Here is a 24,924-nt window from a genome sequence, read left to right as displayed (position 1 = left end):
AAAGTAGTTTTAACAACAGGTTTTTAGCTTTTATGTACACAAAAATAAATTTATTTCAAATTTTCCGTGACCCCTCTGGGGGTCGCGCACCACTGCATTAGACACTCAACCTGTTAAGTCCTGAGAGATGTCAATCAGCCCAGACCTGGGTTTTATGGACTCCTCAAAGCAAGCTCTTATCTGCTTGAGCGACACCATCATGGACACCCTATCAGCATCAAATGTGTCAATCATTGCATTTAGCCTCTTCTAGGTGGACCACTGGGTCACTTCACCTTTAGAGTGACGGAATGAGTACTTCTACTCGTAGTTCTTATGAATGGTATGAAGTGCACAATCAAAGTCAGGACATAATCTGCTAACAGTACATGCTCCAAGGGGAGATTCCTCCTCCAGCAGTTCACACAACTAGGAGGAACATTTAGTTTTTGACTCTCCTTATAAGAGTGATCTCTACCTCTTTTTTACCCTCTGCAGTGCCCACAAGAGACATCATTCTTACAATACTGCACTATGTGGCCAAAGGTCATGCAGCTAACATTGTGTAGGGACCAGGAGGTCTGCACCCTATGCAAGTACCAATCAACTTAGACCCTTGCCCTAGTCATAAAGATTTTCCTCATTGTACCAGGACACCGTACCACAAAGTTAAACGTCTGTCTATTTCTAGCGTTATTCCTGGCCACCACCTGAATAATAGAATAAGTCCTTTAGGTTGCTCATCCACAACTGGTCCATAAGATGTTCCTTAGTGACTTCACAATCAGGCTCAAACACCACCACCACTTTAGTCTTAACTTATGAGGCTGATTACTTTCCATTTCGAGTTCAGTCACTTTAAGGCAAGAAGTTATTTTGTTCATGACCTCATCTGTCAGCGTCTCCTGTACCACCCTCTTATCCCAGATTGGTCTTGTGGACAGAACTTTGACATCAGAGTAAGAGGGAATCTTGGATCCTTACACACACACACACACACACACACACACACACACACACACACACACACACACACACACACACACACACACACAGTATTTCAAAAGTGATGGTCAATAATTTAAAGGTGACTTGTACAGACTACAATATGCAAAAAAAAAAAGGCCTAGTAAACATGGGTCCTTAAGTGAATCGTTTTCGAGATGATATTGCACATTTCTAGTTGGGATCCACCACTGACTTGTTTGTTTAGGTTAGGTTATGCTCATTCTCTCCCTTTCCCCCTCTCTCAATGACTAGTACTTGTCAAAGATAGTCACTTTGACATCAGAGTAAGAGGGAATCTTGGATCCTTACACACACACACACACACACACACACACACACACACACACACACACACACACACACACACACAGTATTTCAAAAGTGATGGTCAATAATTTAAAGGTGACTTGTACAGACTACAATAGGCAAAAAAAGGCCTAGTAAACATGGGTCCTTAAGGAAAGAGGTTAAGGCAACGAAGAGTATGCAAACATGCACTTTATGCATGGTAAAGCAGTGCACTAGAGAGTACACGTCCATCAGGGTTCATCAACGCCTTAAACGACATGGGTGTCTTGCACATGGAATACGATCGGGTAGGTCCAGAAGCATAACACCTGATGTTGAGGAAAGGGTGTTAGAAAGAATAAAAAAAAAATCCAGGAATTTCGACAGGGTTGCTCTGCAAGAGCGTGTACTGAGTCGTAGCAGTGTGTGGCGAATTTTACAATGCCAATTACTGTACCCCTACCATATCCAGCGTGTACAAGGTCTCAGCAATAGAGACTACCCTCCCAGAGTGCTCCCTTAGTCAGTGGCGGATCTTAACAGAATATGTGCATTATCTCAAACGGTTCATTTGCGGCTCAATGTTCACTGGGATCTTTTTGCTTATTTTAGTTTCTACTTTTCACCTTTAAATTATTGACCATCATTTTTGAAACACTGTGTGTGTGTGTGCACACACACACACTCTTGCTGGAAATTTTCTAATTTTGTTCTTAACATGTGTCTACAGCACACGTGCACCATACCATACAGAAGCGTCTTTCTCATAATTTCGGTGGATGGCCTCTGATGAGGACACTGAAATTGTGAAAAATACTGCAATGTAGTCTTATTTTGGGTTGCCTTTTCATTTCTTATTTTAAGTTTTTGCCAACTATGGGCCCCTTTTTCATATATCTTACTTGGTCACTTCATCCTGACATATATAGCTACATTTCTTATCCTTCTCGTCGAATTCATTTCTCGTGTATACCGTAGATTCAATAGGATTAAACAAAAATCTTCTTCACACTTTCTACATACTATATATATATATATATATACACACACACACACACATTATGGCTTTTTTGCTAATGCAGTGCCCCTGATCAATAATCAACGTTATCTTCCCTCTGTGATTACTTAGCTTCTTAATACTATTATTCTTTTATTCTATATATATATTGTATTTTTATTTAATGGGTAAGATCATAGTAAGAGAATTACATTAACAGAATGCTTAGATCTACAGAAAACACATAGGCAAATTATTTTATATATGTATACAAATGATAATATAATATACAAAACTTATTGTTGTATACCTATAATTTGAAATTGAAAAGAAAAAACAGTGATAATGGGTTCTCTGTTTCTGTAATGATCAATATGTACTAAGGTAAAATCAGTTTTGAGGTTGTATAACAAATAATATAATTTTGGATAGTATAATATATATCTATCTATCTATGATGAACACACACACACACACACACGTACATATATATATATATACACAGGGTGTCTCAAAAATATTGGTACAAACGTTTAGGGGAGATAGGTAACATCTAAAGGAATGTGAATCGCATAGGAACCCATAACCGGAAACATCACCGTAAGTCGGTACATGGCGCTATCCAGTTCGCGAGAGGGAAAATTTCTGGTTTACTCATTCAAGCTGTACTCGTTGGACGAAGAGCATACATCGATATACGAACTGTGAGCTGGCAGACATGCACCTAGTGTATGGATTAGCAGAGGGAAATGGACAAGCCACTCAATGAATTTATGGAGAATGCTTCCCAGACAGACATTTACCGGACCACCGTTTGTTTGCGTGTGTGCATCAAAATTTGTGCGATTATGGGTTATTTAGAGGTAACAGGAGTAGTGCGGGCAGACCACGTTCGACGCAAACTCCTGCCATGGAAGAAAGTGTGCTGAATGCCGTCCAGAATAATCCTACTACCAGTACATGTGCCTCTGCCTCTGCCTTAGGAGTGTCTTGTTCCAGTGTACAGCGTGTCTGACACGATGACTCTTTACACCCCTTTCATCTTCAAAGGGTTCAGTTACTGCTCCCCCGAGATCATCCTGCACGTGTGGCTTTTGTGCAGTGGTTTCTCCAAGAAAGTGTTCAAGACTTGAATCTTCCAGCCTATGTTTTGTTCACAGATGAGGCTTATTTCACTCGGGAAGGCTTATTCAATCAGCACAATGCTCATATGTGGGCTCACGCCAACCTGTGTGGCACAACATCGCTTCGCAATAAATGTGTGGGCAGGTATGGTCGGTGACTGCTTAGTCGGCCCATACCTGTTACCATCCCGCATGAACTCCGCTAAATATTGGATTTTTCGTGAACAAGTTCTACCACGGTTACTTGACAATGTTCCAGTAGATGTGAGATGCAACATTTGGTTTCAACATGACAGGGCGCCTGCCCATTATGTAAGGTGTGTTTGTGAACAGGCATTTTGGGTGTCAATGGATTGGCCGTGGTGGGCCCGTTGCCTGGCCCTCCTGCTCACCTGATTTATCGAGCCTTGATTTCTTTCTCTGGGGGGGGGTCCTCAAATCTATCGTGTATGAATCACCTGTGGAGACGGAAATGGATCTCGTGGCAAGACTCGTCTGCACTGCTGTACCGTCAAAGAAACTCCAGGTGTGTTCGACCGTGTCCCCCAATCCATGCTGCGTCGGTGTCACACATGCATCGCGTCTCATGGTGGACCCTTCGAGCATCTGTTGTAACATCATGAAATGCATCCATCTCGTACTGCATTGTTAATATTATGTCAGATAAATGTTTGCCACTAATTACTGCCTTGTGTCATTTCTGCTTCTTGTGCCTCTGCTACTACATTCCTGTGACTGCTCCGGTTATGGGTTCCTATGCAATTCACATTCCTTTAGATGTTACCTACCTCCCCTAAACGTTTGTACCAATATTTTGGAGACACCCTGTGTACAGGAACTCCTCGACTTATGGAAATTCGACTTTACATAAATTTTAGCCAGCAGGTGCAAACTTAAAAAAATCATGGAAATGTATTTTTCATCCTGTAGGAATAAATGTAGGTATCCTGAAAATGTCATAATGTGAACCCAATAACGCATTGTGTTTTTTTTTTTTTTTTTTGTTTTTTTTTTTTTTAATTTGTTCCATGCCCTTGGAAGTTGAAAATATCACTATATTACTAAGCTAATTATCTCTCTAAAAGGTCATATTTATAATGGAAATTGCACTACACTTCCATAGTTATCATATGTTCTGTTATAAGCATCAATTTTGAACGCCTTTGTGATATTTTTCTAAATCACGTTTCTGTGGAGGTCGCAACCAAAAAACAATAAAAACAATTTGCACTTTCTGTTGTATTGGGCTTTTCCGTCAGCACAATCTTTTATAAACGGGTAGTAAACTCGATCTTATTGCATTTGCATTAATACCGATAACTGCAATTATGTGGTTTTTTATGTTATTATGGTGAAATGTGTTCCCCTTCACTGAAATCATCAATCATGTAAAAAACAAATTTTCAGAAACTTCTCTTCGTTCCTATTTATGTATTACAATGGTGAAGGGAACGCGACCAACGAAAAGTGAAAGTGGTGGTAGTGCCCGGAAACGAAACAAAAGTGATTTAGAAATGGAGATGAAAATGATTAAGAAGTACAAAGCAGGACAAAGTTTGTCGTCTACTGCTCGGAATTAAGTCTTACTGCTTCAACAGTAAATACTATTTTAAGGGGCAGTGCGTGTATAAAAGAACATGTCAAAGGATCAATGCACTTGAGAACAACAGTGATCACAAAATAGCAGTCAGGTGCTATATCGAACATGGGACAGCTGTTAATAATATGAATGAAAAATCAGATTCAGAAGTGAGTGCCCCTGAGTCTAATGACCATTCAAGCAAAATCAACAAGTATTTATAAAGATATTAAGGATAAGTACGGCGAACCCCAACCCAAGTTAGTGGCAAGCAACGGGTGGTTTAATAGGTTCAAGCATCACACTGATTTCCACAACGTTAAAATATGCGGTGAAGTCACAGAGAAATTTTTGTAATGTTTTGGAATTGTTGATGAAGGCTGCCATTCAATGCAGAAAATTTTTAACGTTGACGAGACTGCTCTGTATTGGAAAAAAATGCCGGGTCGAACATTCATTGCCAAAGAGGAAAATACAATGCCGGGTTTGGAGGCATCAAAAGATAGGGCCACGATCTTGCTTGGGGCTAATGCAGCGTTAGATTACAGATTAAAACCACCATCTCCCTTTGAAGATTAGTTTAAATGCTTATTCATTCCCGAGGTTGAAAAATTTTGTAAAGACAACAGTGTTCCTTTCAAGGTTTTGCTTCTATTAGATAATGCTCCTGGGCATTCGAAGCATCTAGATGATTTCTGACTTGCAGGCAGCGATAGTGAAAGAAAAAATGCTGACGAGGCTCAAGATGAACCAAATGAGGAGCCGAGACGCTTCATCCCAGAGAGATAGCAGTGGCATTTCGTGAAATTGCATCGTCAATGGCAAGGTTTGAGAAGATGCATCCTGACAACAAACGATTCTTGAAAGTTAACAGAGGGGTGAATGATATGCCTACTTGCTACAAAGAAATCTACGATGAAAAGAAAAAAGCCACCGTCCAGACATCCATTAATATTATGTTCTTTCGTAAGGTTGAGCGGCCGACTCCTTCTATATCTCCACAGTGGCATGCTTATCAGCTGACAACGATGCTTGAGAGGTTAAACTTACTGACGTTATGCCTGCCTCTCTTTTTTGTAATTTTATAATTTTGAAATTTTTTTAAATTGCACACTTTTGTAATTTTTACTGCACGTGAGATAAAAATTGAATAAATACAATAAATAGTTCTATTCACATGTTCATCAAACATTTCTTTTTTGATTCAGTCAATTCAGTGAGCCCAGTTGCACGTGCTACACAAGCATGTGGGAAATTCCGACTTACATAAAATCCGAGTTACATAGCAATCCGCGGAATGCAACCCTTACGTAAGTCAGGGAGTTACTGTATAAAACTGTAAAAATAAAATGTTTAATAGTAAAAATAAAGAAAGAGATGACTGCAAACGTCGTAAGTGGCTGCATAAGCAAAATCCAACAACACGTTGCATAATATATAAAAGCAATAAGAAACAAAAAAAAAAAAAAAAAAAAAGCAGAAAATGAGCAAAGAAACAAAAATGAATAATGAAGTCAGAAGTAGAAATTGAAAAGTGGAAGGAATGTGTATTTAAAAATTTTGAAAAATATTAAGTATGAAGCAAATTCAGCCAAAGTTATAAGCCAAAATATAAATTAGACTAGCACTACCTGACTGTGCCGAGGTCAGAAAAGTGTTAAATATCACTAAAATGATACAATAAACTAACCACAAAAGGAAAAAAAAGACTGTTGCATCCAATCTTGTAAGAAGTTCCCTGCATACAACAGCTACAAACATCACTGTATTTCGAACGCAATGCAATTTTTTTTTTTCCTCCCATATATTACTTCTATATGTACCACACACACACATTTAATGTGTAGATTAAGGATTAATGTAGTCATATTTAGTATAGTATCTCAGAAGCTAATACAAGAAACCATACCATATGTGCAGAATTAAATGTGATCTGAAAGGCCCAGACACATCTTTTGCTTCACCAAAGAATGCTTAGAGCCAAAGCTTGAAAGAAGAGGATGATCAACTACTGAAGGGTGAGTGCAGTGGAAGGCTCAAAACTTAATTCTATTTATAAATCTGTTCCAGATGTGTTAAATGCAAAAATTAAATAAAACAATAATAATAATAAAAAATCATTGGCTATTTTTACCTCCACAGTCACCTGTCAGGTAGCATGAAAACTATTTAGGACAAAATATATACAATTATTGACAAAGGTTCAAAATTCCTAAGCATTCTCTTGCATTACAAAAGTAATAATTTCAGAACCGACAGCTATGGCAGATACATTAATTGTAAATTATCCGGTTTCTCAGCTAATACAACATATACACCCTTCCTTTTTTTTTAAAAACTAAAGAATCGAGAGAGAGAGATCTCAAATGAATTTTATTGTATAGAGAACCATATACTAAATCAGTTGCTAGAGTTGTGTGCAAGAATTTCAATCTTGATTTCAGCAATTTATATATTCCAGCCTTCCACTGGACCTGCAATTGGAGGATTTAGCCCAATGTCTCCACGTATATCCAGTCCTATGCATCCCTCAGGAGGCAGGAGTCCAGGCTTTGTGAGCGGGACTGGAGGAGGTGGAGGAGCAGGTCGAGGCCGTGGTAGGAGAGACAATGAACTTATTGGGCAGACCATTAAAATCACTCAAGGCCCCTACAAAGGTAAATTACTGATTTTGCAGATTTTCTGATTTTCAATAAAGAACTTGCAAAATAATTTAAGAAAGTGCAAAATTTTGTAGAAAATTTTGGATATGTTAGAATTAGACAGTCTAATTTTAAAATAAAATATTCTCTTAAATATAAAGCCTTATATTTAAGAGAATCTGTTGAAGTTTTAGTATAACACTAAGAGTTTCACTTGGCTATACTAAAATTTGCCAAGCTAAATACAGTCAGTCCTCGTATAGCACGATAGTTGTGTTCCTAGAAACCCTCATGCAATGCAAAATAGTGCAATAAAAATAACAGACCCTATAGGAAAAATAGGTTTAGGTGTCGATCACCCAAGATTGAACACACATTTGTAACCAAAACATTACCAACCACAATAAATAATTGTAATAAAATACGTAATTATGTTTTTAAGACTATTACGTAATAAAATATTGTTAATGCTTTTGCTTGTATCGTAAGCAAACTTGTTCTTTGTTTGACCTGCTGTTCTTTGTTTGACCTTCTATCCAAACAGACGTTCCATCTCTTCCAATTCTTTGTGTCTTGAACTAATGGATTTTGTTACACTTTGAGTTGTTCCTGCTATGAAAGTTGTTTTTATTTTATCTGCATTCTTTCTAATTCTCGGCTTTGCCTCATTTACGCCTGTAGCACGTGCAATATCACATGGTCTTTCATTTTGCTCAGTGTTTCACAATTTCATATTTTTTCTCTATCGAAAGAAGCGGACTGGCCATGAGCCTTACCGGGGAAACCCCCGATGGGCCGGAGGCCAGTGTGATTTTGGCCATAAACACTAGTATGAGGCCACTACAAATTTTCACAGGGAAGGATATTTCACCCAGTCCGCCGCCTCTGTCTATTGATTTTTTTTTTTTTTTATATGAAAACCCCAAACACGAAAGGTATCAAAACCTATAGTACTTAGTACCGTGCATGGGTTGAAGAAGAAGTATGGGGGGGGGGGGTATGCCGGAAACTTTGCTCTAGAGACTAAACATGGGGTTTCACCACTTGAAGCCTCCAATAAGCAAAGTGGTGGTATTTCACCGGTTGATGAAAGTCATCTACCACCTGAAAATTTTGCTTTTCTTTTTCTCTCTGAATATATAGTGTCTTCACCAAATTTTTCCTTTTCACACCTTTTGAGTATTTTACTCATCTTTAGGGAATAAAGCACAATTACAAAATGAGGAGGCACACTTGATACACATAAACAAAGATGCGTGCATGTAGCAACTGAATAAACAACACCGTAAAGGCAGCGACACACTATTAACACCTCACATTTTACTAAAGCACATTTCTGGGGGTTATTACCATAAAACGAAAAAACCATTTCCATTTGCGTTTCTGCTGGTGAAATCTGTTATAAACTGATGGCAAATGCAATCTAATTGCATTTGCGATAATACCGATAGCTGGAATTGTGAGTTTTTACGTTATTATAGTGAAATGTGTTTCCCATTCACTGATATGAAAACATAAATACATTTTCAGAATCTTCTCTTCGTTCCTATAGTGTTGCGTTCAGTTGGGGTGATTCAGTGTTCGACTGCCATTTCTTGTAAACACAAAGGCAAATCGTGCATAAGCGAATTCGGTTTGTGTTGCATACAATATCGTTCCCCTATTTATAAATCATGTATGATCGAATTCGTGTAATGTAAACACATGGTTATACAAGGACTGACTATATTAAATTTCAGACAGAAATGAAAGAACCCAGTGCAATATCGTCATTCCTATAAACTTTAAATAGAAGCAGTACTATAAGCAGTTCAGTAATTTTATAATAACACCTCTCTGTGTTATATCTTAAGACTAAATTTTTGCTTTACTTTGGAAATAATACCAAAGATTTTTAATTTGACAGATGTTATCAATGTTGTTTTTATATATATATATATATATATATATATATATATTTTTTTTTTTTTTTTTTTTTTTTTCCCACTTTTATGCTTTTATCCAAAGTTAAATGTAATGCATGTACAGATCAGTGGTAGTACACACCAGTTCTTCTGAACTGCCTTCCATTCAATACTCTTTGAGCAGTTGCATTTTGTTTTGTGTCAGCAGTGAAGCCAGGAAAGTTGCTGCATTATTCAGCATGGATTTCTTGTAGGATACTTGCAATAGTACCAAGAACCTAATCCAACTTCCATGTTACTATTCTTACCAGTTGATATTCTACAGGTTGATCGTGGTGACACTAATAGTTTTGTTTAATAATTTTGTTTCAACTGTCGCTACATAACTTATCCTGAAGGAGAAAATGGGGTTCTCAATTTCACTTTCCATTTTGGTTTTGCTGCAAGCACTCTTGAATTTGAGATTGTCCTTATGAGTTTCAAACATTATTGGTATAGAAACTTCATTCTTGCAAGGTCACATCAATGCATTATTATGGCTGGCATTCATTTTTCTTTCTTTGGAGAGGTTACCTTTGGTTTCAGATGTGTCAGGGTAATTGCAGTTTGAGATTGCTGCAATGTTTATGCTGGATAGACGCTTAGTCACTTTTTTCATACTGGCATGGAAATAGGCATTTAAGAATGACACCTATGACTGTTGAATTTTGTACGAGAGGGACTATTTCCACATTCTATTCTATAATACTTTTCTTCTTTTTTAAATGGTCTTTATCATCTTACACCCTGGTTTATTATGGTAAAAGCTGTATTCAGAATCACTGTGTGCTTTTTTAATTAAATTATTTCTACTGTTTATTTTAAAAGATTACATTCTAACATTTTTGTTATAATGCAGAGTAAACCATAAAGAAGTAGGAAGTATATTGCGCATCCTTATATAGTAAGTCATGAACCCAAAACTACCACATGAACACTACCACATACTTGTTTATGGTAGTGGCTAAAACAGCTACTATTATACCGTCTTCGGTGTACAAGCTTCCATCTTATGGTTTGCCAGGGATTATATATTAAGAGCCTTGCAGATTCCTTAACATTATATGTTAAGGAATCTGCAAGGCTTTAGGGGGGAAATTTCTATCAGCATGGCCCACACTTGTAGGTAGAAGGAATTTGTTTTGTAGAGACGGGATACACTTAAACAAAGGTAGTGCAAATGTTTTTGCCAGTATTATTGAGGATACCTTAAAGGTTCAGGAAAACTGCTAGTTAGGGGGGATGTGGGTAATACTGACATGCATTTATCTGATAATATTGGTCAAAGTAACTCTTGCACATACCTTAAGAGTTCTTATCTGTTACCCCAACTGGAGGTATTATCTAGATGTTCTGGGGGGCAGAAACGTTTCACGTGAGCGGGTAGCTAATATCAGGGAAGAGAGCCTAAAAAACTTCAAAGGTTGTGTTAGGGTTGTTAAATATACAAGAACGGTAAATCTTAATTGTTTATATAGTAACCTAAGTACGGATGAATGGATTTGCTCTGCATGTTCCCGAGATATTTCCGCTTCCAGTTCTGACCACGTGCCGATGGAACCATGTGGTGAAATACCGTGAGCCTGTTATATATAAGGAAGTGTTGCCAGAAGATTTATTATTGTCGAGGAAGCTGATGCTTCCAAAAGCTACAGGTTTTATCGCTTTTAATCCAGTTTATTTTAGGTAATTTTAATTTTATCACAATGATTTTATTACAGTTTTAATCCTTGTATAGTGTATCATAGTAGTTATACATTAAATTTTATTGTAAATACGTTATTTTAATTTGTAAATTCTAGTCACAGCAAAGAGCTATTTCAATTAATGGTTGGTGTATGACCTTACTTATTGTCAAGACATCCTATTCATAGTTTTATTGGTCAAAGTAACTCTTGCACATACCTTAAGAGTTCTTATCTGTTACCCCAACTGGACGTATTATCTAGATGTTCTGGGGGCAGAAACTTTTCACGTGAGCGGGTAGCTAATATCAGGGAAGAGAGCCTAAAAAACTTCAAGGGTTGTTAAATCTTAATTGTTTATACAGTGACGTTAGAAGTGTCGTCAATAAAATGAACGAATTCGAACTGCTGGTTAAAACAAATAATGCGGACATAATAGGGCTTACAGAGACGTGGTGCCACCCGGAAATTGGGGATGATGAGTTTAAGTACGGCTTGTATAATGTATTTAGGAAGGATAGGGTAGATAGAAGGGGTGGTGGGGTAATGCTTCTTATCAGAAGCAGCCTGAGTGCGACGATAGCTTTCCCGGATTCGGACATTTCACATGCTAGTATAGAGTCTGTATGGTGTGAGATAGCTGGAAACAAAAGGTATAATGCGAGTAGGAGTAATCTACAGACCAGGTGATTGTGAAGATTATGACAAAAGCCTCTACATGCAAATGGAATGGGCAAGTAAGCGTCAATGCCTTATTATGGGTGATTTCAATTTGCCTCTAATTGATTGGAGTAAATGGGAAGGAAACTCGACATGGGGAACAAAATTTTTAATTCAACTAGATGACTGTTATTTGTATCAACATGTCAGGGAAAGTACTAGAGAAAAGAATATCCTAGACCTCATCATCACCCATGAATCAGATGACATAACATGAATCAGATGACAGTAGAGGAACCAGTAGCAGGAAGTGATCACAGAGTTTCTACGGTGGATGATGATGAGAAAGGTAGCAGTAGTAAAAAGCAAAGGAATGGGTTTTAATTTCAGAAAAGGAAATTACGATGCCTTAAGGTGCTACATGGCCTCTATTAACTGGGTATATATTGCACAGAGAATGAATACAATTGAACTGTGGTATGCTTTTAAAACATTAATCACAGATGCCTTGAATGTGTATTTACCATTAAAAAAATACTCCACCAGGAGAGTTCCAAGTTGGATGAATAGTGAAGTTGCCACATTACTTGAGCAGAAAAAGGTGGCATGGAAAGGTTACAGAGCAGTAAAAAGTACTGAAGCCTATAACAGCTACAAGGTGATGTGTAATAGAGCCACAGAAAAGGTTCGACAGGCAAAGGCAGTTTATGAGAAATCACTAGCAAACAGAGCAAAGAGGGGGGATAAAGAATTCTTCACATATGTAAATGCCAAGAAGAGCAGGACAAACCAGATCGGACCTTTACGTAAGGGAAAGGGGATAGTACTAAATACACCAGCTGCCGTTGCAGATGAACTCAACAGTTATTTTGCATCGATATTTATAAATGAAAAACCTTTTGTGGCAATGGGAAATTGTGGGAGCGAAGTTAAAAAATATGTAATTAATGATATTGAAATTTCGCAAGATTATTTAATGAAAAAACTTTCAAGCCTACAGACCAGTAAGGCTCCTGGAGCTGATGGAATATACCCTATAATCTTAAGGGAGGCGGCAAGCAAGTGCATTGAACCATTGAGGCTAATTATGCGAGCATCGCTAGACTCTGGGGAGATTGCCTTGGATTGGAAAAGTGCAAATGTATTTCCCATACATAAGGGTGGCTCTAAAAGTGAAGTTGGAAATTATCGACCTGTCAGTCTGACTTCAGTAGTAGGGAAAATCGTGGAGGCAATGAACAAGGGTGGAATTCAGGATCATTTGGATCGAATTGAAATTCTCGAGTATACTCAGCATGGTTTTGTAAAGGGAAAATCATGTTTAACAAATCTGGTTCGCTATTTCGAAAGGGTCACTCACGAGCTGGATTTAGGAAATAATTTCGACATTGTTTATTTTGATTTCAGCAAAGGTTTTGACTTGGTCCCACATGAGTGGTTGCTTTATAAGCTGTAACAGGTTGGAATCACTGGGAAAATCCTTAGATGGATAGAAGGATGGCTTCAGGGCAGGAGGCAGAGGGTTGTGATAAATGGCTATTCCTCAGATTGGGTTGATGTAAGAAGTGGGGTTCCCCAAGGATCAGTATTAGGGCCACTGTTGTTCTTTAATTTTCATAAACGACATTGATGAAGGGATAGAGGGTGTGATGTCTAAATTTGCAGATGATGTTAAAATTGGTAGAGTAGTTAATGATCACTGTCAAGCTAAGCTTCTTCAGAGAGACCTAGATAGACTTCAGGAATGGTCAGAAAAATGGCAGCTATGCTTTAATCCAACAAAGTGTAAGGTATTACACCTGGGACACAGTAATCCTAAAATAACTTATTCACTTGGTGGAGTTCAACTAAACCCAGTACTGGAGGAAAGGGACTTGGGTGTTACGATACGGTCAGACATGAAATTCTCTGAGCATTGTAAACAGGCTGCAAGGAAGGCCCATGGTATCCTATCGATGATCTATCGAACTTTTGCAAGTAGAGATAGGGACATGATAATCCTATTATATAAGGCTTATGTTAGACCACACTTGGAATACTGTGTTCAAGTATGGAGACCGCACCTAAAGAAAGACATCGAGCTTCTTGAAAGGGTGCAAAGACGGGTAACTCGCCTGGTGAGATCGGCAAAAGGGCGTCCTTATGAAGAAAGACTTCGAATATGTGGGTTGCAGAGTTTGGAAACTAGACACCTTAGAGGAGATTTGATTGAGGTGTTTAAGGCTCTGAGAGGCATCAGTAAAATGAATGAGGACGAAATTTTCAAGATTGTAAATGTTGCTAGAACTAGGGGACATAAATTACAGGGGAAATGTTTAGATTGGACTGCAGGAAATTTTATTTTAGCCAACGAGTTATAAATTACTGGAATAAGTTGCCTTCATGGGTGGTAGAGGCCGACAGTTTGGGGAAATTCAAAGGTCATCTGGATAGTACTTTCGGGCAAGGGAAACGGATAGGATGATAGGTTTAATTTCCTCTTTTTTTTTTTTTATTAATTATTATTATTTATTTTATTTTATTTTTTTTTGTTTTTATCATTGTTTTGTTCGGGGGGTGTGGGTTTTTTTTTTTTTTTTTTTTGGCTGGTGCAGCATAAGCCATAGGCTTTCTTGCACCATGCGGCCATTACTAATACTAAATAGAGGTGAATATGACATTGCTTTTATTGATTGTTCATGTGTACATAGGAGACTTTGAACATATGTAATCTGTATATCTTCTATAGTACTATAAATTGGTTTCTTTGTAAAAGTACCTCAATACAACTGTATGTTTACTATAAGAAATTAGCAATCTAGAAAAGTAAACTGAAAATTATAACTCCCAGATTTACTACAATTGTGGTAAACAATTAACTATTTTGATTTGATGAAGATGGACAAATTGATGTCTTTGAAATTTGTAATAAATTCTAAATATATTTGTATTCATTTTTACCATTCTAACTCTGCGCATACACTTTTAACATTAGCATTGGTAGTGACAAATCATGTAAGAGAGCAAGCTTATACACATCAGCAAAAAAAAACAAAAAAAAAACTAAAACCACTTCACATTTCACCTATTCATTCCCTCCAATAATTTGACTACTTTCTTGAATATACTTAAGCTATCGACTTCCACAACAACAGATGGAAGTTTGTTCCAGCAATCAAACACCCACTGGCTAAACACAAACTTCAGTACACCAATTCTGAACTGTCCTTCAGTTTGAATTTTTTTGCCCCCCCCCCCCCCCTTTGTGTGTAGTGTGAGAAAGAGGCAGAATCCTATCAACATTGAGCTTAAAGACTTAAACACCTCAATCAGATCACCTTGCAGGTGCCTAAGCTCCAAATGCTGCAATTGGCAGCACTGACACCTTTTCTGGTAAGAGCACCCCTTTGTTCCCCTAACCAACCTTGTTTCCCTTCTCTGTACTTGTTCTAGCAGCTCTTCATTCTTTCTAAAATGAGGCTTCCAGACTTGTATGTAGTACTCAAGAAGGCAGTGGCCTTTCATAAGGCAGTGGCCTGACCACTGCCTTATGAAATGGATAATGACCTCCTCATCCCATGAGCTGTCCTGGCAGTCTATCTGCATTGTTCAGAGAACTTCATATCTGACTGCATAATTACCCCAGGTCTTTTTTCATTTTCGACTACACTGAGTGTGAAGTACTCTATATGAGTAGCAGTACTACACTGAGTGTAGTACTGCTACTCATATAGAGTACTTCACATTTGTCAAGGTTAAACTTCAGTTGCCACTTCTAATTCCATTTACCTAACTTTTCTAGATCCTCTTGCAGTAGCATACCATCATTCCTGTCATTAACCACCCTGACAACCTTTCTATCATCTGCAAGCTTGGACAATAAGCAGCCTTCATCAATAATACAGATAAATATAGAAAACTGATTGGCCCAACACAGAACCTTGGGGGACTTCATCAATAACTTTAGTCGACGAAGAGCAGCAACTTGCTTGTTTTTTACAATTTGTTGTAAACAGTTTTAAACTGTTTTTGTACGATTTGTTGGCCACTTTGTGCTCTCTGTCTTCTGTTTCCAGTAATCTTGGGTGTTCCCCAAGGTTGAGATTTTTCTCCCATTCTTTTCTTTCTTGTATATTAATGACATTCATCCACTGACTGGAAATCCTATCCATAGTTTTGCAGATAAATTCCACCTTCTAGCTTAAGAAATCCTGCCTTGAAGAAACAGATTGTCCTGTCTTATATCTTGCAAAAATCCACTTCTCGTGTACTTATATTCGATGACGCTCATCTCTAGACAGGATCACATGTCTCTGTTAAGGATTACTGCATCTCCCTTGGCCTAATGACATCAAAAATGTGTTTTCCACTACATCCAAAAACTAAGTTTTCTTTTTTGCTCTCTGCATTACTTTTATTCTAAACAGCTAAAATCCCTTCCCATCATCACCATGGAATATTGTTCTTACATCTGGGACTATGCACCAAAACTTCTTCTAGACTCCATCAAAATGATGGAAGTCAATTTAATCAAACATCCATCTCTACAAAGTTTCTCTAATCTCTGTCTCTGCTGCATGCCTTTTCTATACAGTAAGTCCCTGACTTATGTAAGCCCGAGTTACATAAATTCGGACTTACATAAATTTTTTTTCAGACTTTTTTTTTTTTTTTTTAGGATTGTAAAATTTAAAACAGTAAAAAAAAATAAGGAAGCAATAAAGACGAACACAGCAAGCACAAATTGCACAAGTGAGACATGGAGGAACAAGTTTACAAAGCTCAAAAGATAAGAATGAACAGAAGGTTCTGAAACTTTTTGTTTTTTATGACTGAAGATTTCGGTGAAGGGGGAAACATTTCACAATAATGTAAAAACCCACAGAATTCCAACTATCAGTATTTTTGCAAATGCAATAAGATCGAGTTTACCCCGTTTATAATAGATTGCAGAAAAGCTCAATAAACCGGAAACTGCAAATTGTTTTTATTGTTTTATGGTAGTGACCTTCAGAAATGTGTTTTAGTAAAAGTGAGCTTGCATGAGGGAGTAGTAGCAGTAGTAGTGGTGGCATGTGTATGAGCTTATGCAGCATCAGCCAAAAAAAAAAAAAATCACACCATTCCCTCCAAATGCCTGTCCAGTTCCTCCTTAAATTTATTTAACCTATCAACTTCCACAACGACAGATGGAAGGTTGTTCCAGCAATTAACCACCCGCTGGCTAAAGGCAAATTTCCGCACATCTATTCTACATCTGTCTTTTCTTAATTTGAATTTATGCCCCCTTAGGTTCGTAATCTGAATGAGTGGAAGGATCCCATCAGAATTCAGCATGCTCAACCCATTCAAGGCCTTATACACCTCAATCAGATCACCGCGCAGGTGCCTAGTCTCTAGCCACTGCAATTTGCAGAACTTAAGCCTCTCTTGGTAAGAGGATCCCTTCATTCCCCTCACCAATCTTGTTGCCCTTCTCTGTACACGCTCAAGTAAATCTACATCCTTCCTAAAATGAGGCCTCCAGACCTGTATGCAGTACTCAAGGTGTGGCTGACCATTGCCTTATACAGAGTGATAATCACCTCCTTTTCCCTGCTAGCAAAATTCCTATATATCATTGACAAAACCCCATGGCCTGCCCTGGCAGCCTCTCTGCATTGCTCAGAAAACTTATCTGCCTGCACAATTACTCCCAGGTCTTTTTCATTTTCTACTACCTTAAGTGTAGTATCACACAGTTGGTACGTTTCTCTGGGGTTACTTCTTCCCATATGCAGTACTTTGCATTTGTCAAGGTTAAACTTCAGTTGCCATTACTGTCATTAACAACCCTGCCAACCTTTGTATCATCTGCAAACTTCGACACTAAGCCTGATATACCTTCATCAATATCATTGATAAATATACAAAACAACAGTGGACCCAACACCAAACCCTGTGGGACTCCACTAATAACATTAGTCCACGAAGAGCAGCACCCATTGATTACCACCCTCTGTGTTCTCCCACTTAACCATCCTTTTATCCATTGTAGCAACTTACCCTTAATACCATTCTGCTCCAATTTGCACAATACTCTTTCATGCACAACTGTGTCAAAAGCTTTCCTGAAATCCAAATATATATCAAAATTATTTTTTGCATCCAGTTCCTTTGTAACCACATCATAATATCCTATCAAATTTGTCAGACAAGACTTTCCCTTAACAAACCCATGCTGTGTCTGAATTATTGCTGCAGTCTTGTCTAGCTGATCCTGCAATGCATCTTTAACCAGCGACGCCATTATTTTACCCGGAACAGAAGTTAAAATAACTGGTCTGTAATTACTCGTGTCACCCTTCGATCCCCCTTTGTGAATTGGGGATACATTTTCACATTTCCAGTCAGTGGGGTTTGCTTAGTTGCTTTTCCACCTCCTTTAATATAACTGGATAGATCCCATCCACCCCAGGTGCTTTTCTTATGTTTAACTTAAACAATTTTTCCTCCACTTTGCTCTCATTTATTACAAAATCATTAAGTATCCTGCTACCATTTGATAACCTTCTGCCATTTTCAAACCTTAATAACTCCTCACGTGTGAATGTAGATGCAAAATACTCATTCAGTTTGTTTGCTATCTGAACAGGATCATCAACAGTCGAACCATCGATGTCAAGTGGACCAATCAGATTCATCCCCTTCCTTTTAGAGTTTATATAAGTAAAGAAATCCTTGCTGTTTTTCTTAGCATCTTTTGCCAAGGATTTCTCGTAATCTGCCTTCGCCTGCCTAACCTCTTTTGTGACCTGATTACACACATCATTAGTTCATTAGATAACCATTTAGGCCTAAACTTTGAACAATTTTTCTTAATAGGTATGAAACTTTTAGTAGCATCCACGATTAATTCCTTGAATGCTTCCCACTTAGAATTTACTGTTGGTAACATCGTCAGTTTATCCCACTGTACAGAACTTAAAAACCTTCTGAGACCACTGTACTCACCTTTACGGAAGCAAAAACCCTTTCCTTTACTCCTGATGGTAATTATATCTAAGTAAATCCCACATCAGTACACTATGATCACTGCCACCTAGTGGTTCCTTTGTCTGCAAATTCTTAATACACGAATGATCACTGCTGATAACCAGATCAAAAGTATTACTCTCTCTGGTTGCCTTTCGAAGATGATGCTGCAGAAAACAATCATCCAATAAATCCACAAAAGTCTGACTAGTGTGTGAGTGACAAACCCACAAGTTCCAGTCAATATCTGGGAAGTTAAAATCCCCCATTATAAGACATTCTGATTTACTGGTCCACTCTATTTCTCTGTATAATTGTTCATTGTACTCATTCGAGTCATTAGGCCTATAACACACTCCTACTCTTTTTGTTTTTGATTTCGCAGTGCTTATGTCACACCAAACTGACTCTGCACTGATCATCTATATCAACTGGGTGCACTTTTGATTTTATGTTTTTCTTAATTAACAGCATAACACCTCCTCCCTTTCTATCCTGTCTATCCTTTCTGTACACATTGTACTCGCCAAATTCTAGTTCTGCATTCCTTATATCTGTGATAGCAGTGACACCACGTCTCTGCTATCCCAACAATATCCGCCTTTGATGTCTTGACCAACACTTCAAATTCATCAAATTTATTTACTATACTTCTAGCATTGGTATACATGCTCCTATTCCTAGTTACCCTAACATATCCCATATACCCACCTATTTCAGGATGATTGCCATCCGCCCCAGAAACCCCAACACCCCTCGCTCCAGGTCGCTACTTATTCTAATAGAAGTTGTGCAAGAATCATTGCCTTCACCTCTGCCTACGGCTGCTATTAAACTATTAGTCCTTGTATCCCCCCAAGCTAATAGTGTGTTTTCCCCTTAACCCTGGTAAGTTCTTTACAGAAAATTTCATTTTTAACTGTTATCATTGTGCCAAGCCTCATATGTTTAAGTCAGTAATGGTATTGTTTTAAAAATATGAGACGGACAGCGGTACTAGTAAGTCTACCAAGAAAAGGAAAGCAATCGATTTAGACCAGAAAATTAAAATACAGTAAACCCCCGCTATTCGCGGGGGTTACGTTCCTGAGAAATGCCGCGAATAGCGAAAACGCGAATACTGAGTTATGGCTCCCATAGTAATAAAGGGGTTCCGTTCCAAAGTATGAAATGTATAAGAAAAACTAGTCTAAAATTTTGTCTATATATATGTTATATGTACCTTCATAATATGACTATGTACATAGACAGTACATAGTGAATTGCAAGCATATGGCATCCAAATGAAAATAAGAAACAATTTAATATTAAATGTAATATTTATTAGAAATTTCAAACAAATCTTTCAAACCAGCGTCTTTGCTAGATAAAAGACCTATCCCGCCAGTGCTATCACCAGTTTCGCTAAAGTGTTGATAAGGAGTTTTGCGTTTTCACGAATGATTAGTGAATTTAACGGAATTTTATTTTGAGTTCGGTCTTCTATCCACAGATTTAAAGTTTTTTCCATTTTTTCTAATTTAACATCACGAGTTACAGAGCAAGTTTTTGAAGCAATTAGCGCGTTTTCACGGACACTACGGCGGATTTTTTCTTCCGATTTTTTGATTGATTGTACCGTTGACTCATTGATTTTATAATGTTTTGCCACTGAGGAGACACTTTCACCATTAGAAATTTTATCTAATAACTCAATTTTATTCGCTAATGTCATCACCTTCTTTGATATTTTCACATTTCTCTTGTTATTCGTAGTCATATTTTTGTAGGGGTTAGAAAGAACTTGTCCACAATAAAGTCACTTTCTTCCGTTGACACACTCGAAAAAGTCTGTTTTACACCGCAGAACGGTAGATTTATCACTTTTGTAAACATATTAATTTATAAATTGATAAATTTATTCAATTTATAAGCATATAAATTAAAAGCAAACGACGAAACCTTCCATAACAAGCGCATAACACATATTGAACAAGGATTAGCGAGAAACATTCACGCTCACGATTTTGTCACCCCTTTCCCCCCACCCACTGAGCCCTGTTTTGACTGGGAAAGATAATTTTAGCCACGCCCATGTTTTTTTATGGCGGAAAATATTCACGGCGCTTTAAAATTCACATTTTTTAGGTTTCATTTTATATTAAATACGCGAAACCGCGAATAGCGGGGGTTTACAGTAATGATGATGTATGAAAATGGTCAAACATTAACAAGTATCACCCGGAATTTAGATTTGCCAGTGCCAAGAGTGAACACAATAATAAAGGACACAGACAGAATACAAGAAGCGGTGAAGGGATCAGCACCAATGAAGTCAACTATAATCAGTTGATCCCACTGTATAGAACTCCCAAATTCCAGTTCTTCATTCCTTATATCTGTGTGACACCACGTCTCTGATCTCCCAACGGTACCTGCCTTTGATGTTTTGAGCAACACCATCCATTTAGACCTAAATGGATGGTATTGCTGACATCCGTTTAGGCCTAAACCTTGAACAATATTTCTCAGTTGGTATGTAAAGCCTAGTAGCTTCCAAGATAAGTTTCTAGTTGCTTCCCATTTTGAATTTGCTGTTGGTAACATCATCAGTTGGTCCCACTGTATAGAATTTAAATTCTGTCTCAGACCACCGTAGTCGTCTTTATGAAAGCAAAAACCCTTCCCTTTACCCCTGATGGTAGTTACCTCTTTGAGTAAATTCCACTTCAGCACACTGTGATCACTACCACCTAGTGGTTCCTTTATCTGCAGATTCTTAATGCATGAAGAATCGGCCCCGGGTGCCAAGCGTTCCGTGGCCAAGCGATTTCTAGTGCATTTCTAAAAGCGATTTCTGCAAAGAGTATTTGAACAAACAGATTCTATTTTTTGTTACAAAAACCGTTTTCTTGATTTTCTTTATATATCAGAGTAGCACTTTCGCTCTACAAGAAGTAGGGAAAGGCCCAGAAAGGGAATCCACCTTTCTGTTTTTTTCTATAAATACTAATTACTAACTCAGCTGCTTGGTCACCTTGTGGCACTGCTCCTGCTTCCCCATGGCGGGGCCGGTAACCTGGGTGGAAAAGATAATCCCCCAGGGCCAAAAGGAGCCATCATGGATTCTACAAATTTTCCACCCTTAGAGCCTTCAAGCTCAAGGCAAGAATATTGTCATGAAGACAAGGAAAATAGCCAACCCAAAAGGCTTCGAACAGAAACACACTGTTCAGACATTCCCAATTTTTTGGTGATACACTCTCTGTCTACCCAGCCTGTGGGTAAGTTATCTCCGTTCGTGATTCAAAGACATCTAGAATCTATTGCAGGATCACCAAAAATGGTAAAGCGACTACAATCCGGAGATCTCCTGATTGAAACAGCCACCACCAAACATTCGGAGTGGCTATTAAAGACAACGACATTTGGTGGGTTGCCAGTATCTGTTACTCCCCACAATACCTTAAATTCATCAAAAGGTGTCATCACAGAATGGGACTTAATTACTGTGTCTGAGGATGAATTAGTACAAGAACTTAGCAATCAAAAGGTAATCAGCGCTAAAAGAATAATGACAAAAAAAGATGGAAATCTCATTCCAACTCGTTCCATCATTTTAACTTTTAGTACTCCTGATTTGCCATCCTCAGTAAAAGCTGGATATTTAAACTGCCGAATTCGTCCATACATCCCAAATCCTCTTCGCTGTTTTAAATGCCAGAAATATGGCCATTCACAGCAGGCATGCAGAGGTGACGCCATCTGTCCTATTTGTGGAGCAAAGGATCATACGCAGGCAGATTGTCCAGCCGCAATTCCCATCTGCCCCAACTGCAAAGGCAATCACCCCGCGTTTCTAAAACATGTGAAATGTGGAAAACAGGTAGGAATATCCAAAAATACAAAGTAGAACATAAAGTCATCCAGAGGCACGCAGACAAATAATGCTGACCATGCCAAGTCCATCTTATGCCTCTCGAACCCGAAGTTTTCATACAACTGCAATTCAAACAGATGTGTCGATACCGCCCAACGTCTCGCTAGCTAACTGGGTTAAAGCAACCATATCAACCACAGGAAAAGAAAATTCTAAAACGAAAACCAGCAATGCCACCAACACCCCAATTAGTATCCCAAATGATACTGTGACAGTCTCAAATGACACAGAAAAATTCCCAATTGAGACTCGGACAGTCCCGCATAACAAAGAAAAACTAAAAACTACTAAAGACAACAATAAACCTGAATCATCAGCCAGTAGTATGGAAGTAGATGTAAACACAGATCATGAAGAACCTATACTAGAACTTCACGCAAATGACACGATGGATACCGGACGCCCTACTTTCCCAAAAAAAGACCGAAAAAAAATCCTCTTCAAACAAAAAACAGTCAGATGATTCATCCTCAACTAAACCAAAATGAACCACAACATCTTACAATGGAATTGCAGAGGCTTTCGTTCCAACACAGATAATATTCAATACCTAATTAACCAATATTCTCTGGTTGCCTTTTGTTTACAGGAAACTTATCTAACCACAAAAATTTCTCCTTCGATAAAGAACTATTGTATTTATCGAAGAGATCGAAATACTGCTAACGCTGCCCATGGTAGTGTGGCAATCCTAGTAAATTCAAAGATCCCATCTAAACATATCCCACTCCAAACTGAAATAGAAGCTGTTGCTCTTCGTATTACTCTCCATGGTACAATAATACTAGTCTCAATCTATCTACCACCAAACTGTACTTACTCTTTAAAAGATCTTGAAGACCTCTTTATACAGATACCTCCACCTCTCTGTATATTAGGGGACTTTAACGGGCACCACCCATTATGGGGCTCTCCTAAATTGGATAGGCGAGGTCGACTGATTGAAAGTTTTTTGGAGGCACTAAATCTCACTGTATTCAATACAGGTGCACCGACACACGTACAGCTCCCAGCAGGACACACCTCAGCAATAGATCTCTCAATCTGTTCACCAGTACTAGTCCCAACCATAGAGTGGTATGTAATAAACGATCCCATGGGCAGTGACCACTTCCCAATAGTATGCAACTTTCTGAAAGCAAAGACTCCTTCATTTCAACCCTGCAGAAAGTGGAAATTTGTCCGAGCAGATTGGGCAAAATTTTAGTCATCAATCGACCTTGATGAGGAAAAAATCCGCCTCCAGCATATTGGTAATGTGACAGAATACATCACGTCGCGTCTTCTAAATGTGGCTAAAAACACAATACCACTATCAAATCCCCCGGGCGGAAAGCATTATAATTACTGGTGGAATGACAAATGCACCACAGCAAAGAGAGCAAAAAATAAAGCCTGGAATTTGTTTCGGCAGTGCCCAAGCAAGTCAATCTCATTAATTATAAGAAATTAAGGGCAAAAGCACGCTTTATACAAAAGCAAGCAAAGAAAGAATCCTGGACCCGTTTTGCATCCAGTTTTCACAGAAATACTGATCCCAAAATAATATGGAAAAGAATTAGACAGCTGTCTGGTAAGTTTCCTACCATACCTTCTCCAATCCTCTCCTGGAATAGGAAAGATATATCTAATCCTGTAGATATAGCCAATGCTTTGGGCAATATTTTTGCAAAAATCTCAGCAACATCAGCCTATACTACCTCATTTCAAAGAATTAAAAACACTAAAGAAAAGCATGGTATTAATTTTGAAACTTCAAGCCTTCTCCCATATAATAAACCTCTGCAATATTCTGAACTGTTACATGTCATTAGAACAGCCCGCAATGGTGCTGCTGGACCAGGTGGGATTTATTATGTCATGCTACAACATCTTAATGACAAAGCTTTGTGCCTCCTCCTAGTCTTTTACAATCGTATATTTTTAGAAAATGTTTTTCCAGTTTCTTGGCATCACTCTACAGTTTTGGCTTTCCTAAAACCTGGAAAAGATCCATCCAACCCCTATAGCTATAGACCCATATCTCTCTCAAGCTGCCTCAGTAAAATCCTTGAGAAAATTATCCACAGAAGACTTGTCTGGATCATTGAGTCGGAAGAGCTAATGA

General features: G+C 38.2%; 1 protein-coding gene across 2 annotated transcripts in view; it reads left to right on the top strand.

The window, feature by feature from the left end:
• The window catches only part of Spt5 (Transcription elongation factor subunit Spt5), a 457,857-nt gene that overhangs the window by 305,325 nt on the left and 127,608 nt on the right, over window positions 1–24,924 (top strand). For both annotated transcript variants that reach the window (XM_090382503.1, XM_090382504.1), the window contains exon 19: window positions 7,437–7,632. In XM_090382503.1, coding sequence (XP_090238629.1) covers window positions 7,437–7,632 — 196 coding nt within the window. The remainder of the gene's footprint in view (window positions 1–7,436; window positions 7,633–24,924) is intronic.

The sequence above is a fragment of the Mastigoproctus giganteus genome, chromosome 10 (genome assembly GCF_048544385.1).
Source record: "Mastigoproctus giganteus isolate SK-2022 chromosome 10, ASM4854438v1, whole genome shotgun sequence".
In the NCBI taxonomy this organism is placed as follows: domain Eukaryota; kingdom Metazoa; phylum Arthropoda; class Arachnida; order Uropygi; family Thelyphonidae; genus Mastigoproctus; species Mastigoproctus giganteus.
This window is presented reverse-complemented; position numbering and strand designations above follow the sequence as displayed.